The sequence below is a fragment of the Acanthochromis polyacanthus genome, chromosome 3 (assembly GCF_021347895.1).
Source record: "Acanthochromis polyacanthus isolate Apoly-LR-REF ecotype Palm Island chromosome 3, KAUST_Apoly_ChrSc, whole genome shotgun sequence".
NCBI lineage: Eukaryota > Metazoa > Chordata > Actinopteri > Pomacentridae > Acanthochromis > Acanthochromis polyacanthus.
The window spans coordinates 28,142,976-28,156,171 of NC_067115.1; the positions used below are offsets into that span (position 1 = coordinate 28,142,976).

General features: G+C 43.3%; 2 protein-coding genes across 3 annotated transcripts in view; one reads left to right on the forward strand and one right to left on the reverse strand.

The window, feature by feature from the left end:
* Nucleotides 1-57: 57 nt before the first annotated feature.
* Nucleotides 58-8,675, reverse strand: ints12 (integrator complex subunit 12). The gene is made up of 7 exons (XM_051945199.1): nt 8,507-8,675; nt 7,387-7,544; nt 5,237-5,398; nt 3,086-3,264; nt 2,809-2,968; nt 2,521-2,664; nt 58-886 (listed from the first exon to the last, which is right to left on the reverse strand). The coding sequence occupies exons 2-7, from the start codon at nt 7,540-7,542 to the stop codon at nt 323-325; spliced, it is 1,365 nt and encodes a 454-aa protein (XP_051801159.1). The 5' UTR covers nt 7,543-7,544; nt 8,507-8,675; the 3' UTR covers nt 58-322.
* A 145-nt stretch (nt 8,676-8,820) lies between these two features.
* The window catches only part of gstcd (glutathione S-transferase, C-terminal domain containing), a 457,968-nt gene continuing 453,592 nt past the window's right edge, over nt 8,821-13,196 (forward strand). For both annotated transcript variants that reach the window (XR_007940647.1, XM_022193732.2), the window contains exons 1-3: nt 8,821-8,955; nt 9,081-9,514; nt 11,813-12,262. Coding sequence is in view for 1 of the 2 variants with exons in the window: in XM_022193732.2 (XP_022049424.2) it covers nt 9,098-9,514; nt 11,813-12,262 (867 nt within the window). In the remaining variant the exon portion in view is untranslated. The remainder of the gene's footprint in view (nt 8,956-9,080; nt 9,515-11,812; nt 12,263-13,196) is intronic.

A 13,196-nucleotide genomic window follows, 5' to 3' on the forward strand; every position in this document is an offset into this window, starting at 1 on the left:
ATATAATGACTCCCATTCAAGAAACACCACCAGCTACAAAGTCATAGCTACTGCCAGTTTATAAGAAGAGGATATTTAATGACATTTGTTGATAAAAAGTGACACTTTTTTCAATGGTTAGATTTGTCAGGACAGAACGAGGCACACAGAGTCCAGCAGCATTTACACAAAGTGAAAATTCAAGTATTTAACTGGATGGTGTTACTCCATGTACAGGTGCAGTGGAGATACAAACATAATGCTCTGGCACTAAACCCACAACGAGCGTTTATTTTCTACTACCTCACACCTCCTCCTCCTATTCATTTCTCTCTACTTCTACTCATTTCTTCAGTTTCTTCTGTGCCGCTTTCTTCTTCACGAGTTGCAACCGTTTCATGGCGTTAAGCTGGGACTCTTGAGACGTCGGTGCTTTGTCCCCCGGTGCAGCCTTTGACCCATTCCCATTGTTCCCGTTGCCTCCTCCGTTACTGCCTCCGTTCCCTCCAGTGCTTGGCTGGGAGCTGCCGGGGGAGCCGGCCCCTGACGAAGCCGAGCCTTTCCCTTGGCCTTCACCGCTGGATGACCGGTTCAGTGGCTGTTTACCCAGAGTCAGAGGCGGAGGAGCTTTCAGATTTACCTGGCTGGAGCCGTTTCCATTGTTGCCCCCAGATATCTTGGCACCCCCGAGTCCTGACTTGGTTCCAGCTAGTCCAGACAACCCGACAGGTTTCTGACCGGAAGGAGCTGTCAAGGTCTTGCTGCTCCCACTTGGACCTGAGGAACCTAGTTTGGAGCTAACGGGAAGAGATGGGCTTGTTTTGGCGCCAAATGCAGCCCAGCCTGTGAGCCCGCTGCCTGAGGAGGAGGAGCCGCTGCCGGTGGGATTGCCTGACGTAGTAGGTGGCTGCAAAATAGAAAACAGTAACGCAATTATCAACACAAATTTAACAGATGCTAAGACGTTATTGTTCTACTATAATAACAAGAAAAGCACTCAGAGTACTCCGCCAAGGCTGCTCAGTCATGGTGTGATTTCCAACAGATAAGTCTGGATAAGTCCGCAGCAGTCGATTTGTAGTAGGATTGCAATCATGTGATCATCAGCAGGCAGCAGACACAGTCTTCACTTGTTGTCATGGTTACAGTGACGCTGTGCCGCTATCCCGCAATGATATGGAAATCTTTAACAAATCCATGGATCCAGACTATAAGTCGCATCACTGCCAAAACCTCATCACTTGGTCCTTGTGCCATTTCTGATCTGCCTTGAAAATTTCATCCAAATCCGTAAATCCGCTTTTGAGTAATGTTGTGCACAGACAGACAGACAGACAAACGTACACTAATCGTCACATAACTCTGCCACATTGCTTGGCGGAGTAATAACCTGCAATAATGATTTATAATGTTTTGAAATTGAGACCTTAGCAATATTTATGAAGTCAAACACCAACAAATCAATTTTAGCTTTTACTAAAGCAGTTTATTCGATGAGGCTGATGCACAATTTTACCAAACTTTTTTGAGACACCAAGTTTCTAGTGTACCTTTCTCAAGATCAAGACTTTGCTCTGTGGGTGTGTTTGACATCTCAAAGATAAAGTAATAAGGTACATTTTGTTAGTAACTAAAGTTTATTCCATCTTTTCTGCATACCTTATGAAATGTTCAGCACATTACCTGATTTAATTGGTGTTCAGCTAAGTAGCTCTTATTTCCACTCTACTTGCAAGACCTAAAATTACTACATCAGATTGTACATAACCAATAATAAACCCTCTCTACAACCACGCTAAAAGCAGCTCAACTTCTTTGCTTTCAATCAAATTATATCTGCACATGGTAGTCGGCAATTTAGATTGTAAAAAGTGAAAAAGACCTGGAAATGTAAGATGTGATTATCAGCATCACTGAAGAGCTTTGCTCACAGTTTCTGATTTACAGCAACTATTAGCAAAGATCTCACTGTAAACGGAAATCTTAATTATAAGCAGGAAACAACTATTAGCTCCAGTTTCTTATGAACCATGTAACATGTTGCAACAGTCATTATTTGGTCCAGTTACCCACAAATTGGTGCTTTCACATGTTTACTTGAGCAATAATTTTACTGCAGACCAACTCTCACCCCCAGCGTAAGCACTATCAACATCATCAAATCTGTTGCTACAAGGCAAGCTGTTTGCTGTCAAAACAACCGTATGGTGAACTCCAATATCTACACTCTAGGAAGTTTTAAACGCCTTCCCTCAGGAGGAATTACACTATACTGAGCAGCACCAGTAAAGAGTTCTGATCCTCGAAAATAAATGTATACTTGTACTCATTTTCCTCTGCAGGGATTAATGCAGATTACCTGTTGGAGGAATTTTGCACATTAAGTATCTCCCTTGCCACCGATGACAAATTAAGGGTGTAGAATGGTAGATTTAGCAAAAGTCGAGGGTAAAGAAGGAACACATATGCGATACGACAAACGACAGGCAAAAAGCATGTTACCCATTCACATTCACAGCGTCTGCCTTCCATAACACATACCTTCACTTCTGTTCGTTTGAAGGCTTGGAAGGTGCTGGTTGTGTCCGCTTTGGGTTTAAGCTCCGTCTTTTTCACCAGCGTGTCTTTAACAACAGGCGCGGACGATGCAGACACAGGAGATGGCTTCTGTGGAGGTTTCTGGGCCTTGTGGACAAACAAAAACTATTTTACAAACAACACCATGACCAGTTCCGAGGACTATGGGCTGATCAGAATCGTAGACAGTGGAGATGTGCTGTGGAAGTAATTACACCATTTGAATTCTGGAACGTAATTTATTTCCCTCACCATACGTTTCATTTGCCTGGTGCAGCGGGCACAATACCAGACAAGCCGTGGGTCGTTCACTTCTTTGTCTGTCACCTGAGGCTTGTGACAGTCCTGGTGGTACAAATTATGGCACTCCTGGCACTCGACCAGCTGGTTTCCCATGGTCACTGTCATTTGTCTTAGTTAATTGAAAACACAACAAGAAAGTCAGCATATGAGTAGAGCCAAGTTTAACTGTCTCTACTAGAAGACTGAACAAGTATATTTACTTTACATACAAATAATTAACACGTACCTGCAAACCACACAAGCCAGGCCCATTTCCATGGCAAAGTCGTCGGCATTAGTTTCGTCGTCATTTATGTTTGGCAGGAGGTCTTTGCTTGTCTGAACGGTAATCGGAGAAGAACGATTTTCCTGCTTCTCCAAACGAGGCTTTTTCGGAGGGTCCACCTCACCCAAGTCAACCCGAACCTGTTTTTCAGAAAGGCAGAGCGAGGTCAGTTGGTGAGGATAACGGTATCAGCACCAAACAACAACACTGTCAGATTTTATCTACTTTTGCTAATACTCATTGTCCTACACGGAATAATCTCTGAGCTCTAATTTCCTCATCATGTAAGCAACTGTGACCCCAACTGCATGGAGAGTGCAGTTCCAAACTGGCAGATGAACTTATATTACATTTCATCTGAATACACGCATCTGGGGTCTTTCTGCATGGAGTCTGCATGTTCTCCATGTGCATGCGTGGGTTTTCTCCGGCTTCTCCAGCTTCTTGCTACAGCCCAAAAACCTGCTGAGGCAAACTGATAATTCTAAATTGTCCCTAAGTGTGAATGTGATTGCCCTTGTTCGTCTCTATTTTTAGCCCTGTGATAGACTGATGACCTGTCCAGGGTGTTCCTGCCTTCATCCTAAATCAGCTCGGATAGATTCCAGCCCCCCACGACCATAATGAGGATTAAGTGGTGTATAGATGATGGATGGATGCAAAACAACAAATACTTCTTCACAGGCAGTCAAAGTCGATTAAAACATGAATGACAAAAGAAATGCAAAGCAATAGTCAGGATAACCTCAAAGACACTGACTTCCTTGTTGAATTCATTTGTGAGCTTCCATTTTTCTCTATGCAATCTAGCTAAAAGCTTTGTCCTTTTGCACAATGAATGTGCTAATGCACAATATAATATTGGATACTTCATTAAAAAGTTTAAATCAATACAAAAAAAGAACTCTGTGGTGAACGCTCAGGGTCCAAAGTCGAGGGGCCCTGAAGGAATTAACAACCCCATGCAACCCAATCATTATATTGAATATTGAGTGTGGAAAGTCCTTTACAATCAATCACTGCCTGAAGTCTTGGAGCTTTGTGTGGGGTCTGCTGAAGTTTAATGTAGCTTAGCAGGACTGTGATCAAGTATTTTATTGAGCCAGTCAAAGACTATCTCTTCACCCTGAAAAGCCTCTTTGGCTGCTCTGGCATTATGTTTATGATAATCATGATCCATCTGAATGACAAAATTCCATTATTGCTTACTTCAACTAGTCATCTCTTTATTCCACCTCAATCTAAAATTGTAACTCTAAAACAGAGTTAGACTCAGGTGTGAACTCTTCTGTATGTGAACTAACACTGAAAGGACACCCAGCTGCCCATGCCACACGTTGACACTAAATTATAGTGGTGCAACGGATCATCACTGATCCGTGATCCGTTCGGATCGACGTCATCGGTTCGGCACACACATGACCCGCGGATCGATTTCTGAAAAAAAAAAAAAAAAAAAAAAAAGTTGTCCTCCGTCCGCACGCAGCTTGTGGCGAGCGGAGAAAGGAAGAGAGCAGACATGGTGAGTAGGGCTGGCCCGAATAGTGGTTTCTGGCCTCCGAATATTCGGGCCCTATTAAAGACGAATATCCAAATATTCGTTCCGTCCCATACCGTCTGTGGGGGCCGCGGTGGCAGCGGGGGCTGCTACTTGTGGCGGAGACGGCCCGACTATTCGGATCCGTTCGTCTGGTCTCGGGTCCAAATTTTGCCTTCGTTTTGTCTTCAGTTAAACTGAAGAATTCCCACACAGGAGGTCTTCAGCATCTTGTCTTGTGTTAATGCAACGAAGTGCAGCGTGACGTCAGAGTCGGCAGCAACCTGGCCATTCGGGTGGTGTTTACAAACACGAACGGGGGAGCCGAGATGAGCCGAAGTGGGCTGAAGGCGAAAGGAAGAGACGAGGTCCGAATATTTTCGTCTGGGGGGAGGAAGGGGTGATCACATACACATATGTGTATATGTCATAGACATGCTGATCCGAAAAATTATCCGATCCGTGGCTCTTGATCCGAGGACCCATCCGATCCGTGAGTTTAGTGATCCGTTGCACCACTACTAAGTTATATATATATTTTTTACAATTATAGTGACTCAAAATGTCTCCAGTACCTTCTCAGAGGGCCTCTTCTCTCCTTCTTTCTTACTCTTCTCTGAGCTGGACTTGCTACTTCCACTGCTGCTGCTGCTGGAGGATGAGGAACTCGAGGAGGACTTGGAGTCTTGTTTACTTAAGCTCAGTTTTGACACAGAACCCTTTGACACCTCTATATCCTGAGGACACAAAACGATACCACAAAGTGTATTAGCATTTTTCACAAAAATGACATTATAAATAATGACTGCATCAACATATACACCATGCTTCACGTCAGGATGCTGCCACCACCATGCTTCAAATCATAATGCTGCCACCACCATGCTTCACATCATGATGCTGCCACCTAGGGCTGCAAGTAACGCCGCGTCGACGAGTCGTCCGAGCATGATACGTCATCAAAAGCGGAAGTGAGCGCACAATGCAACAGAAATCACCTTCCGACCGGAGCGCAGAACACGGACAGACGTCGGCGCATAATACATGCACGATGCAGCACATACATAATACTCGTCGACGCATCGTTAGTTGCAGCCCTACTGCCATGATGCTGCCACCACCATGCTTCATATCATGATGCTGCCACCACCATGCTTCATATCATGATGCTGCCACCACCATGCTTCATTTCATGATGCTGCGATCACCATGCTTCACGTCATGATGCTGCCACCACCATGCTTCATATCATGATGCTGCCACCACCATGCTTCATATCATGATGCTGCCACCACCATGCTTCATATCATGATGCTGCCACCACCATGCTTCATATCATGATGCTGCCACCACCATGCTTCATTTCATGATGCTGCCATCACCATGCTTCACGTCATGATGCTGCCACCTCCATGCTTCATGTCATGATGCTGCTACCACCATGCTTCATGTCATGATGTTGCTACCACCATGCTTCATATAATGCTGCCACCACCATGCTTCATATCATGATGCTGCCACCACCATGCTTCACGTCATGATGCTGCCACCACCATGCTTCACGTCATGATGCTGCCACCTCCATGCTTCATGTCATGATGCTGCTACCACCATGCTTCACGTCATGATGCTGCCACCTCCATGCTTCATGTCATGATGCTGCTACCACCATGCTTCACGTCATGATGCTGCCACCACCATGCTTCACGTCATGATGCTGCCACCTCCATGCTTCATGTCATGATGTTGCTACCACCATGCTTCATATAATGCTGCCACCACCATGCTTCACGTCATGATGCTGCCACCTCCATGCTTCATGTCATGATGTTGCTACCACCATGCTTCATATAATGCTGCCACCACCATGCTTCATGTCATGATGCTGCCACCGCCATGCTTCATGTCATGATGCTGCCACCGCCATGCTTCATATGATGCTGCCACCACCATGCTTCATATGATGCTGCCACCACCATGCTTCATGTCATGATGCTGCCACCACCATGCTTCATGTCATGATGCTGCCACCACCATGCTTCATGTCATGATGCTGCCACCACCATGCTTCATGTCATGATGCTGCCACCACCATGCTTCATGTCATGATGCTGCCACCACCATGCCTCGCATCATGCCATTTAAAGTTTGGGGTCACTTAGAAATGTCCTTATTTTGAAAGAAAAGCTTTTTCAGTTAAGACAACATCAAATGAATCAGAAATCCAGTCTAGACATTGTAAATGTGGTAAATGGCTATTGTAGCTGGAACTGACTGATTTGTAATGGAATATCTATATAGGGGTACAGAGGAACATTTCCAGCAACCATCACTCCTGTGTTCTAATTAGGGCTGGCCCAAATAGTGGTTTCTGGCCTCAGAATATTCGGGCCCTATTAAAGACGAATATCCGAATATTCGTTCCGCCCCGTAATGTCCGACGGGGACCCGGCGGTGGCTTGTGGCGGAGTATTCGGATACCAAAATTAATATCCGGATACCGCCGTAGCGAACGAATATTCGGATATTCGGGATATTCGGGTCCAGCCCTAGTTCTAATGCTACATTGTATTGGCTAATGGTGTTGAAAGGCTGATGGATTATTTAAAAATTCTTGTGCAGTTATGTTAGCACATGAATAAAAGTGTGAGTTTTAATGGAAAACCTGAAATTGTCTAGGTGACCCCAAACTTTGGAACGGTAGTGTATGTCTCCAGTTCCTCACCTTTTGTAATGAACGGTAGGATGAGTCACTTCCTCTTGCAAGGGACTCATCGAGTAGAGCTTTGAGTTTCTCGGCTGAGTCTTTACTTTTGGAGTGCAAATAACTCAGCCCCTTTAGAAAGATGGGATCCAGCTCCAAACTGACAGGTCCAGCCATAGCTTGATTTGAGAATCACAAAATAATGTCAGTTTTTGAGATCTTATTTAGAACTTACATTGCCAAATACCACTGCTAAATATAGTCCAAGACGAGCCTGGTGAAAATAGTTAATGATTTACCAGATATAATAAACTGTCAAAAAATCAGTTAAACAAACAAAATGTGTGCAGTAGACTATTCAATGTTAACTTGTGCTCATATTTGACTTTGTTGAGAGCTTCAATATTTATGACAATAAAAGTATCTGACAAAACATCTTTGTTACAGTCAAAACAATGCTGTATTACAGTGTAAACAAATGGTTTACTGCATGTGCATGAGTCAGTTGTGTTACCAAAGACACAGTCTTCACTTCATCCTGGACTTTAGATTGAGCTATTTCTTGGGCTCTTAGCATTAATGTTAAACAAAGATGCCCTCTCCATATGAAAATTTTAGAAAGATTTAAATATTCAGTGGCACCAGTCTGTTTCCTCCTCTGGTGAAGCCTGGACACGGTTTGCTCCTCATATAATGGCTGGATTCATTATTGTATTCACAGTATATGACATAACACGCACAGTAAAAGGATGAGGAGAGAAACAGGCCAAATACTGATCTCTGAAAGGAAGAAAATAATTTGAATTCGGACCAAAACTTGTGTTTAAAGTGCTCATTCTGGTCTGATAGTTCATTTACACTGACGTACCGCCGTATAATGTTTCCTTTTTCGTGAATATTTTACATTGTTTCTGCATTTTAGGGCAGGATTTCCGGAAAAAACCTACATCGTTAGGCTGAACCCAAAGTATCTCAATTTGTCCGCATTCATCGGTTGTATTTAATATAAAGAAATACGGACGTTAACGGTGAGTTCAATCGGTTACTGATAGCAGCACACTGGCTGAAGTTATCCTCCTCTATGCTGTCAGCTAATGCAGAGGAAATCACAAATGTATTTTTTTCAGAAGAACTACGTTACCTCAGACTTCTTCCAGTTAATGTCTGTCCGGTATCCCGGTATTTTCGTTTGTTCTGGTGACGGTTGAGCAACACTTCCTACAAAAGACAGCCCGGGTGGCGTTTCCTTCGTTTCTCAACCTGTGCAACTGTCAAATGTGTCCGGAATCTTCACGCTCGGAACCTTGTACCGAAATCGATTTTGCCCAAGAATACCGTATGTATATCAAATTGTGCATTTATTGTTTCATGGCAAGCATCGTGTATGCTGTTGCGACTTTATACTGAGCGGAGGCTTTTAACATATTACGCACTTTGATAAATATTTATTAATAAGTCGACAGCTGATGGCGCTGTGGAGCTATGCTAGCATTAGCACGGGGGGAGAAGAAGCAACAGCACTGTGAACGTGTGGTACTACAACAACGTGGTTTTATTCAACTAGCCGGTGCTGATGTTCGGACTTTTTCTGTAAGTATCTCTAAATGTCATTTACCGAATCTGTTCGAAGACATATTTTAGCTCACGAATACTAGCTTAGCACACCAACGCATCCCCAAAGCTAACTATTAATAACAACCCTTCTCACTCCACAGCACTGCCATTATTTACAATGACAGCCACTGAGGCAAAGCAGCAGCACCCCTCCCTCTATTTAGAAGTTTGCTCCCAAAATGAGGAACCTCGTCTTCCCTTGCACACCTCCATTGTCCTGTTCCTCCTGTCCTACTGCGAGTGCAAGACTTTTAAAGTTTTCCTGGTATCAAACAAAGCCAACAGCTCGGAGCCACTGAGGAGTCATCTGCCAGTGTCTCTGGATGTGTCTGACATCCAGCTGGAGGCTCTGCCCCCGCTGGTGAAAGGCTGCCGTCTCCCCGCTGTTCTGGATGAAGCTGGAAGTCTCTGCAGGGCAGGACTCGCAGTGGTTCTTAGACATATCATCAACAAAACCATCGAGGCTGACCCATCCAGAAATGATGTATTGGCACTGCTGGGCTTCAAGAAGACGTGTCTGAAGGCCTGTGCTGAGGTTAGTGGTAAGCAGGGAAGAAAAATGACAAGAATACAGAAAAGAAGTAGAAAAGCACTTGGATGGCAACCTAAACTTTCTTGTAAGGTGCTTGGAGTGGGTCAATTAAAAGGCTCACAACTTTTGCAAAACCTATGGTGTCAAGAATAACTATACTGAACAAAAAGATAGATAAAAAAAATTAGATTCCATCCACTCACTTAATCATCAATAGGGCAATAGGGTTACAGGGGGCTGTAGCCTATCCCAGCTGACTTAGGGTTACACATATGGTCACCAGCGTCACCCAGGCAATTTCATGTTTTCCATGAAAACTTGCATATTTATCCTTGTGTTACCATAACCGAACAAGGGTTTTCTAATCATCAATTAGCCTTTCAACACCATTAGCTAACACAATGTAGCATTAGAACACAGGAGTGATGGTTGCTGGAAATGTTCCTCTGTACCCCTATTGAGATATTCCATTAAAAATCAGCCGTTTCCAGCTAGAATAGTCATTTAACACATTGACAATGTCTAAACTGTATTTCTGATTAATTTAATGTTATCTTCCTTGAAAAAAAACTGCTTTTCTTTAAAAAAAATGACATTTCTGTCTCATGATGAGTGACCTCATCTCATTTAACAGGTGACATTACCCACTCATACTTAACACACATGGGTTCTGTTCATTACTTTACTCACCAAATGTATTATTTATCAAAATACAAATGGTAAGACTGAGGTTACATGGTTAACATTATCACACCATCGTGGTATTTGATCGATATTTCCTTTAATGAGTTTGCTTAACAGCTCAAAACGTAGTGAGACCAGATATTTACAAACTTGATTTCATTGTTGGAGTGAGAAACAGCAGGAAGACGGTCATGTTTGACATCATTCTGCTCATCTTGTGCATGTCTCTGGGAACAAGAAAACTAGCTCCTCCTTTCTCCAAAATTTGTAGCAAGCCCAAATCCCAGCAACCGCAGGCAGATTATATGACCACCAGGCAATGGGAGTACAGCTACAGTTTGGGTCTGTTGCTGTAATTCATCCATGTAGAGCTACATTAGTTTCGGATTTGGCTCTAGCGCATGCCATTGTTATAAAATGATCAGTTTATTGTTCAGTTACCACAGAGGCCAGTGACATTTGGACGGAGGCACTGGCCCCTGTAGGCCCTCATGTTAAACTGCCACTGATAACGAGCGGGTTGAGAGTGGGGTTATAGTTTAGAAATGACAAGTCAGTTATGAGGTTAATCGGTTTGTTGATGCTGCTTATCTTGTCCCACTTTTCCTGAAGATTTAGGTGCACTTGATGGAAATTTCAGGTGACTGAATCATTTCCATTCATTGGATCATGTGGCAGATCACCTGTCTTGACGTGTTCTTTTAATTATTGTTATGTTAGACAACAAATGGTGGAGTTGTCCACATTCAAGTGTGCTGGAGGCCCACTTTTGTCTTCCTCTTGTCATCTGTAGCATCATGTCATTTGTATAAAGCTGCATTTCAAGGTGGTCTTTGATAGTTGTCTGTGTACTGGTCACTCTACCTAATTATTGTTCTTTAAGCTCCTCCTGACTAGAGTGTGGATTTTCACACAGTGGTTGAGATTTTGTCACCAGTTGAGGAGTTCACAAAGATTTTGTGCACATGTGGCTGAATTTGACCTTTTTCCAACAACAGAAATGAGAACTTTCTCCCACAGTCAGAAAAGAAAACCATTTGGATGCCAGGGTCATTTTTTTGTTCAGTTTTTATTTTAAGTCCTGTGCATTCTGATCTGTGGCTGTTGTTAAGGTCACAGGTGATCCTGATCTGGTAAATCAATCCTTCAGTACAGATGATGTTGGAGCTCAGTATTGTATCAGCATCAGTGCTGTGCATACAGATTGCATACATAGTGATTTTGCATAAACTTCAACATAATGCAGGCCTGCAGGCAATCATGTAGTTCAGCATCCATTAAGAATAATTTATCCAGTAATGAAATATAGATGAACTAGTACTTGTAACGTTTCAGTTGAACAGGTTTCAGTTGATCCCACAAAACAGACTTACCTTATAACCTGTTCAGATATTGCTCTTTACCATAAAGTGAAGAAGAATATTTTAAATTTATTGAGCTTAAAACCTTCTGTGGGTTGTCTGATGAAATTTCAAGGAATCAGGATGTAAACTTGTTTTCTCTACAGTGTTATACTTAGACTGGTTCCATTATAAGCTATCAGACAATAAGGTGTTTCAGTTTTGAATCCACTTTGCTGCATTTCACCTCAAACGTGTCCTCTTCTCTCATGTTCAGGTAAGTAAGTGGACCAGACTGTGTGAAATTGGCATCCCTTCTGCTGTTGAGGAGCACCTCCGAAATCCCACCGATCAATACCAGCAGCTGCCTCTCTCCATCCTCACCCTTGAAAGAAGGCTAGCGGAGCCTGTCAAAGTCCACAATGACGACAAGATACGCAGACAGAAACTCCAGGAACAGAGACAGAACGAAAAGAATGAGCCCCCTGAAAGCCAAGGGAACCTGGACTCCGAGTCCAAGTCTGGACAGGTCTGTGATGGACTTGAGCTCAGAGCTGCTTTGGCCAAACTGTCCGTGGATTCAGTTCCGGCTTTAACCACCAGAGAGAACTCTGAGATCAGGAAAGTGAAGACAACAGATTTGCCTCCACTGGAGCATGTGTTTGCCGAGGGACTGTACTTCACTCTGACGGATGTGGTGCTCCTGCCCTGCATTTATCAGTATCTGGTAAGGGCTGCGACTTGATGACATATAAGCAGTGTTTAAGTGTTATCAGCAATGAACCCTTGTGGCTAATGACCTCATTTATATTGTGCTGAAAGCGATCACCTAATTTGGATTCATGAATACACATCAGATGGTAATTTAATTTCAGTATAAAGGCCTGTGTTTCCTGTTTAAGCCTCATGTTTTCAACGCACTTTAAAAAAAAAAACTTCCTTCAGCGTACTTATCCAAGGGTTTGTCTCACATATAAGCAACAGCACATGTGACTTAGTGTGACGTCAGCATATAGATGTTGCTCCCATCACATGTATTTACTGGATTTTTAATACCTTTCTTATGATGACTTGTCAAATTATGCATGACGTATAGTTTTGACACTGTGGTCAGGGTGAGCAGTCGGTACACCCAGCTCCTTTCAGATCCATCCAGGCAGAAACTCAAGTTAAGAAGACTCACTGCATCAGACTTGGCACAGGTTTTGCTCTCAAAGGTGGTCCAGAGCCACCTGGCAAAGACTGATAACAGTGTACGGGAGGGTTTCTATTCAAATGCAGCAGGTTGAAATGCATTTCACTGACTTTACTTTCTGAATGCTTTTTTTCCCCTCTGCAACAGATCAAGAGTTGGCAAGATGTTAGGCTGACCTTTAAAACTCGTGGCTTAAAAAAATGAAAGACCCGCTAACATTTTCTGAATATTCGTCATGCGCAATTTTGATCAATTCTGTAGCTGCAATTAAAGTGACCGCAGCCAAGAAGTGAGAGCTGCTGGGTTCAAGTGTGTGTTGTTGTTGATCAAGAATGCTGCATTGTCGGGCGGTGAAGTGGGTCTCAACCTCCATTTCACCTCTCAGCTGTCTCCAGCTATTCCTCGACTGTGGGAATGAACTGAGGTTCTCACAATGAGGCTTTTAGTAGTCAGCTGTGCTCCAGTG

Coding starts and splice junctions, on each gene's coding strand:
- ints12 (XM_051945199.1), bottom strand. CDS start 7,542: ATGGCTGGACCTGTCAGTTTGGAGCTGGATCCCATCTTTCTAAAGGGG. Junction 5,399..7,386: donor CCTACCGTTCATTACAAAAG/GTGAGGAACTGG, acceptor TTGTGTCCTCAG/GATATAGAGGTGTCAAAGGG. Junction 2,665..2,808: donor CCAGGCAAATGAAACGTATG/GTGAGGGAAATA, acceptor TTTGTCCACAAG/GCCCAGAAACCTCCACAGAA.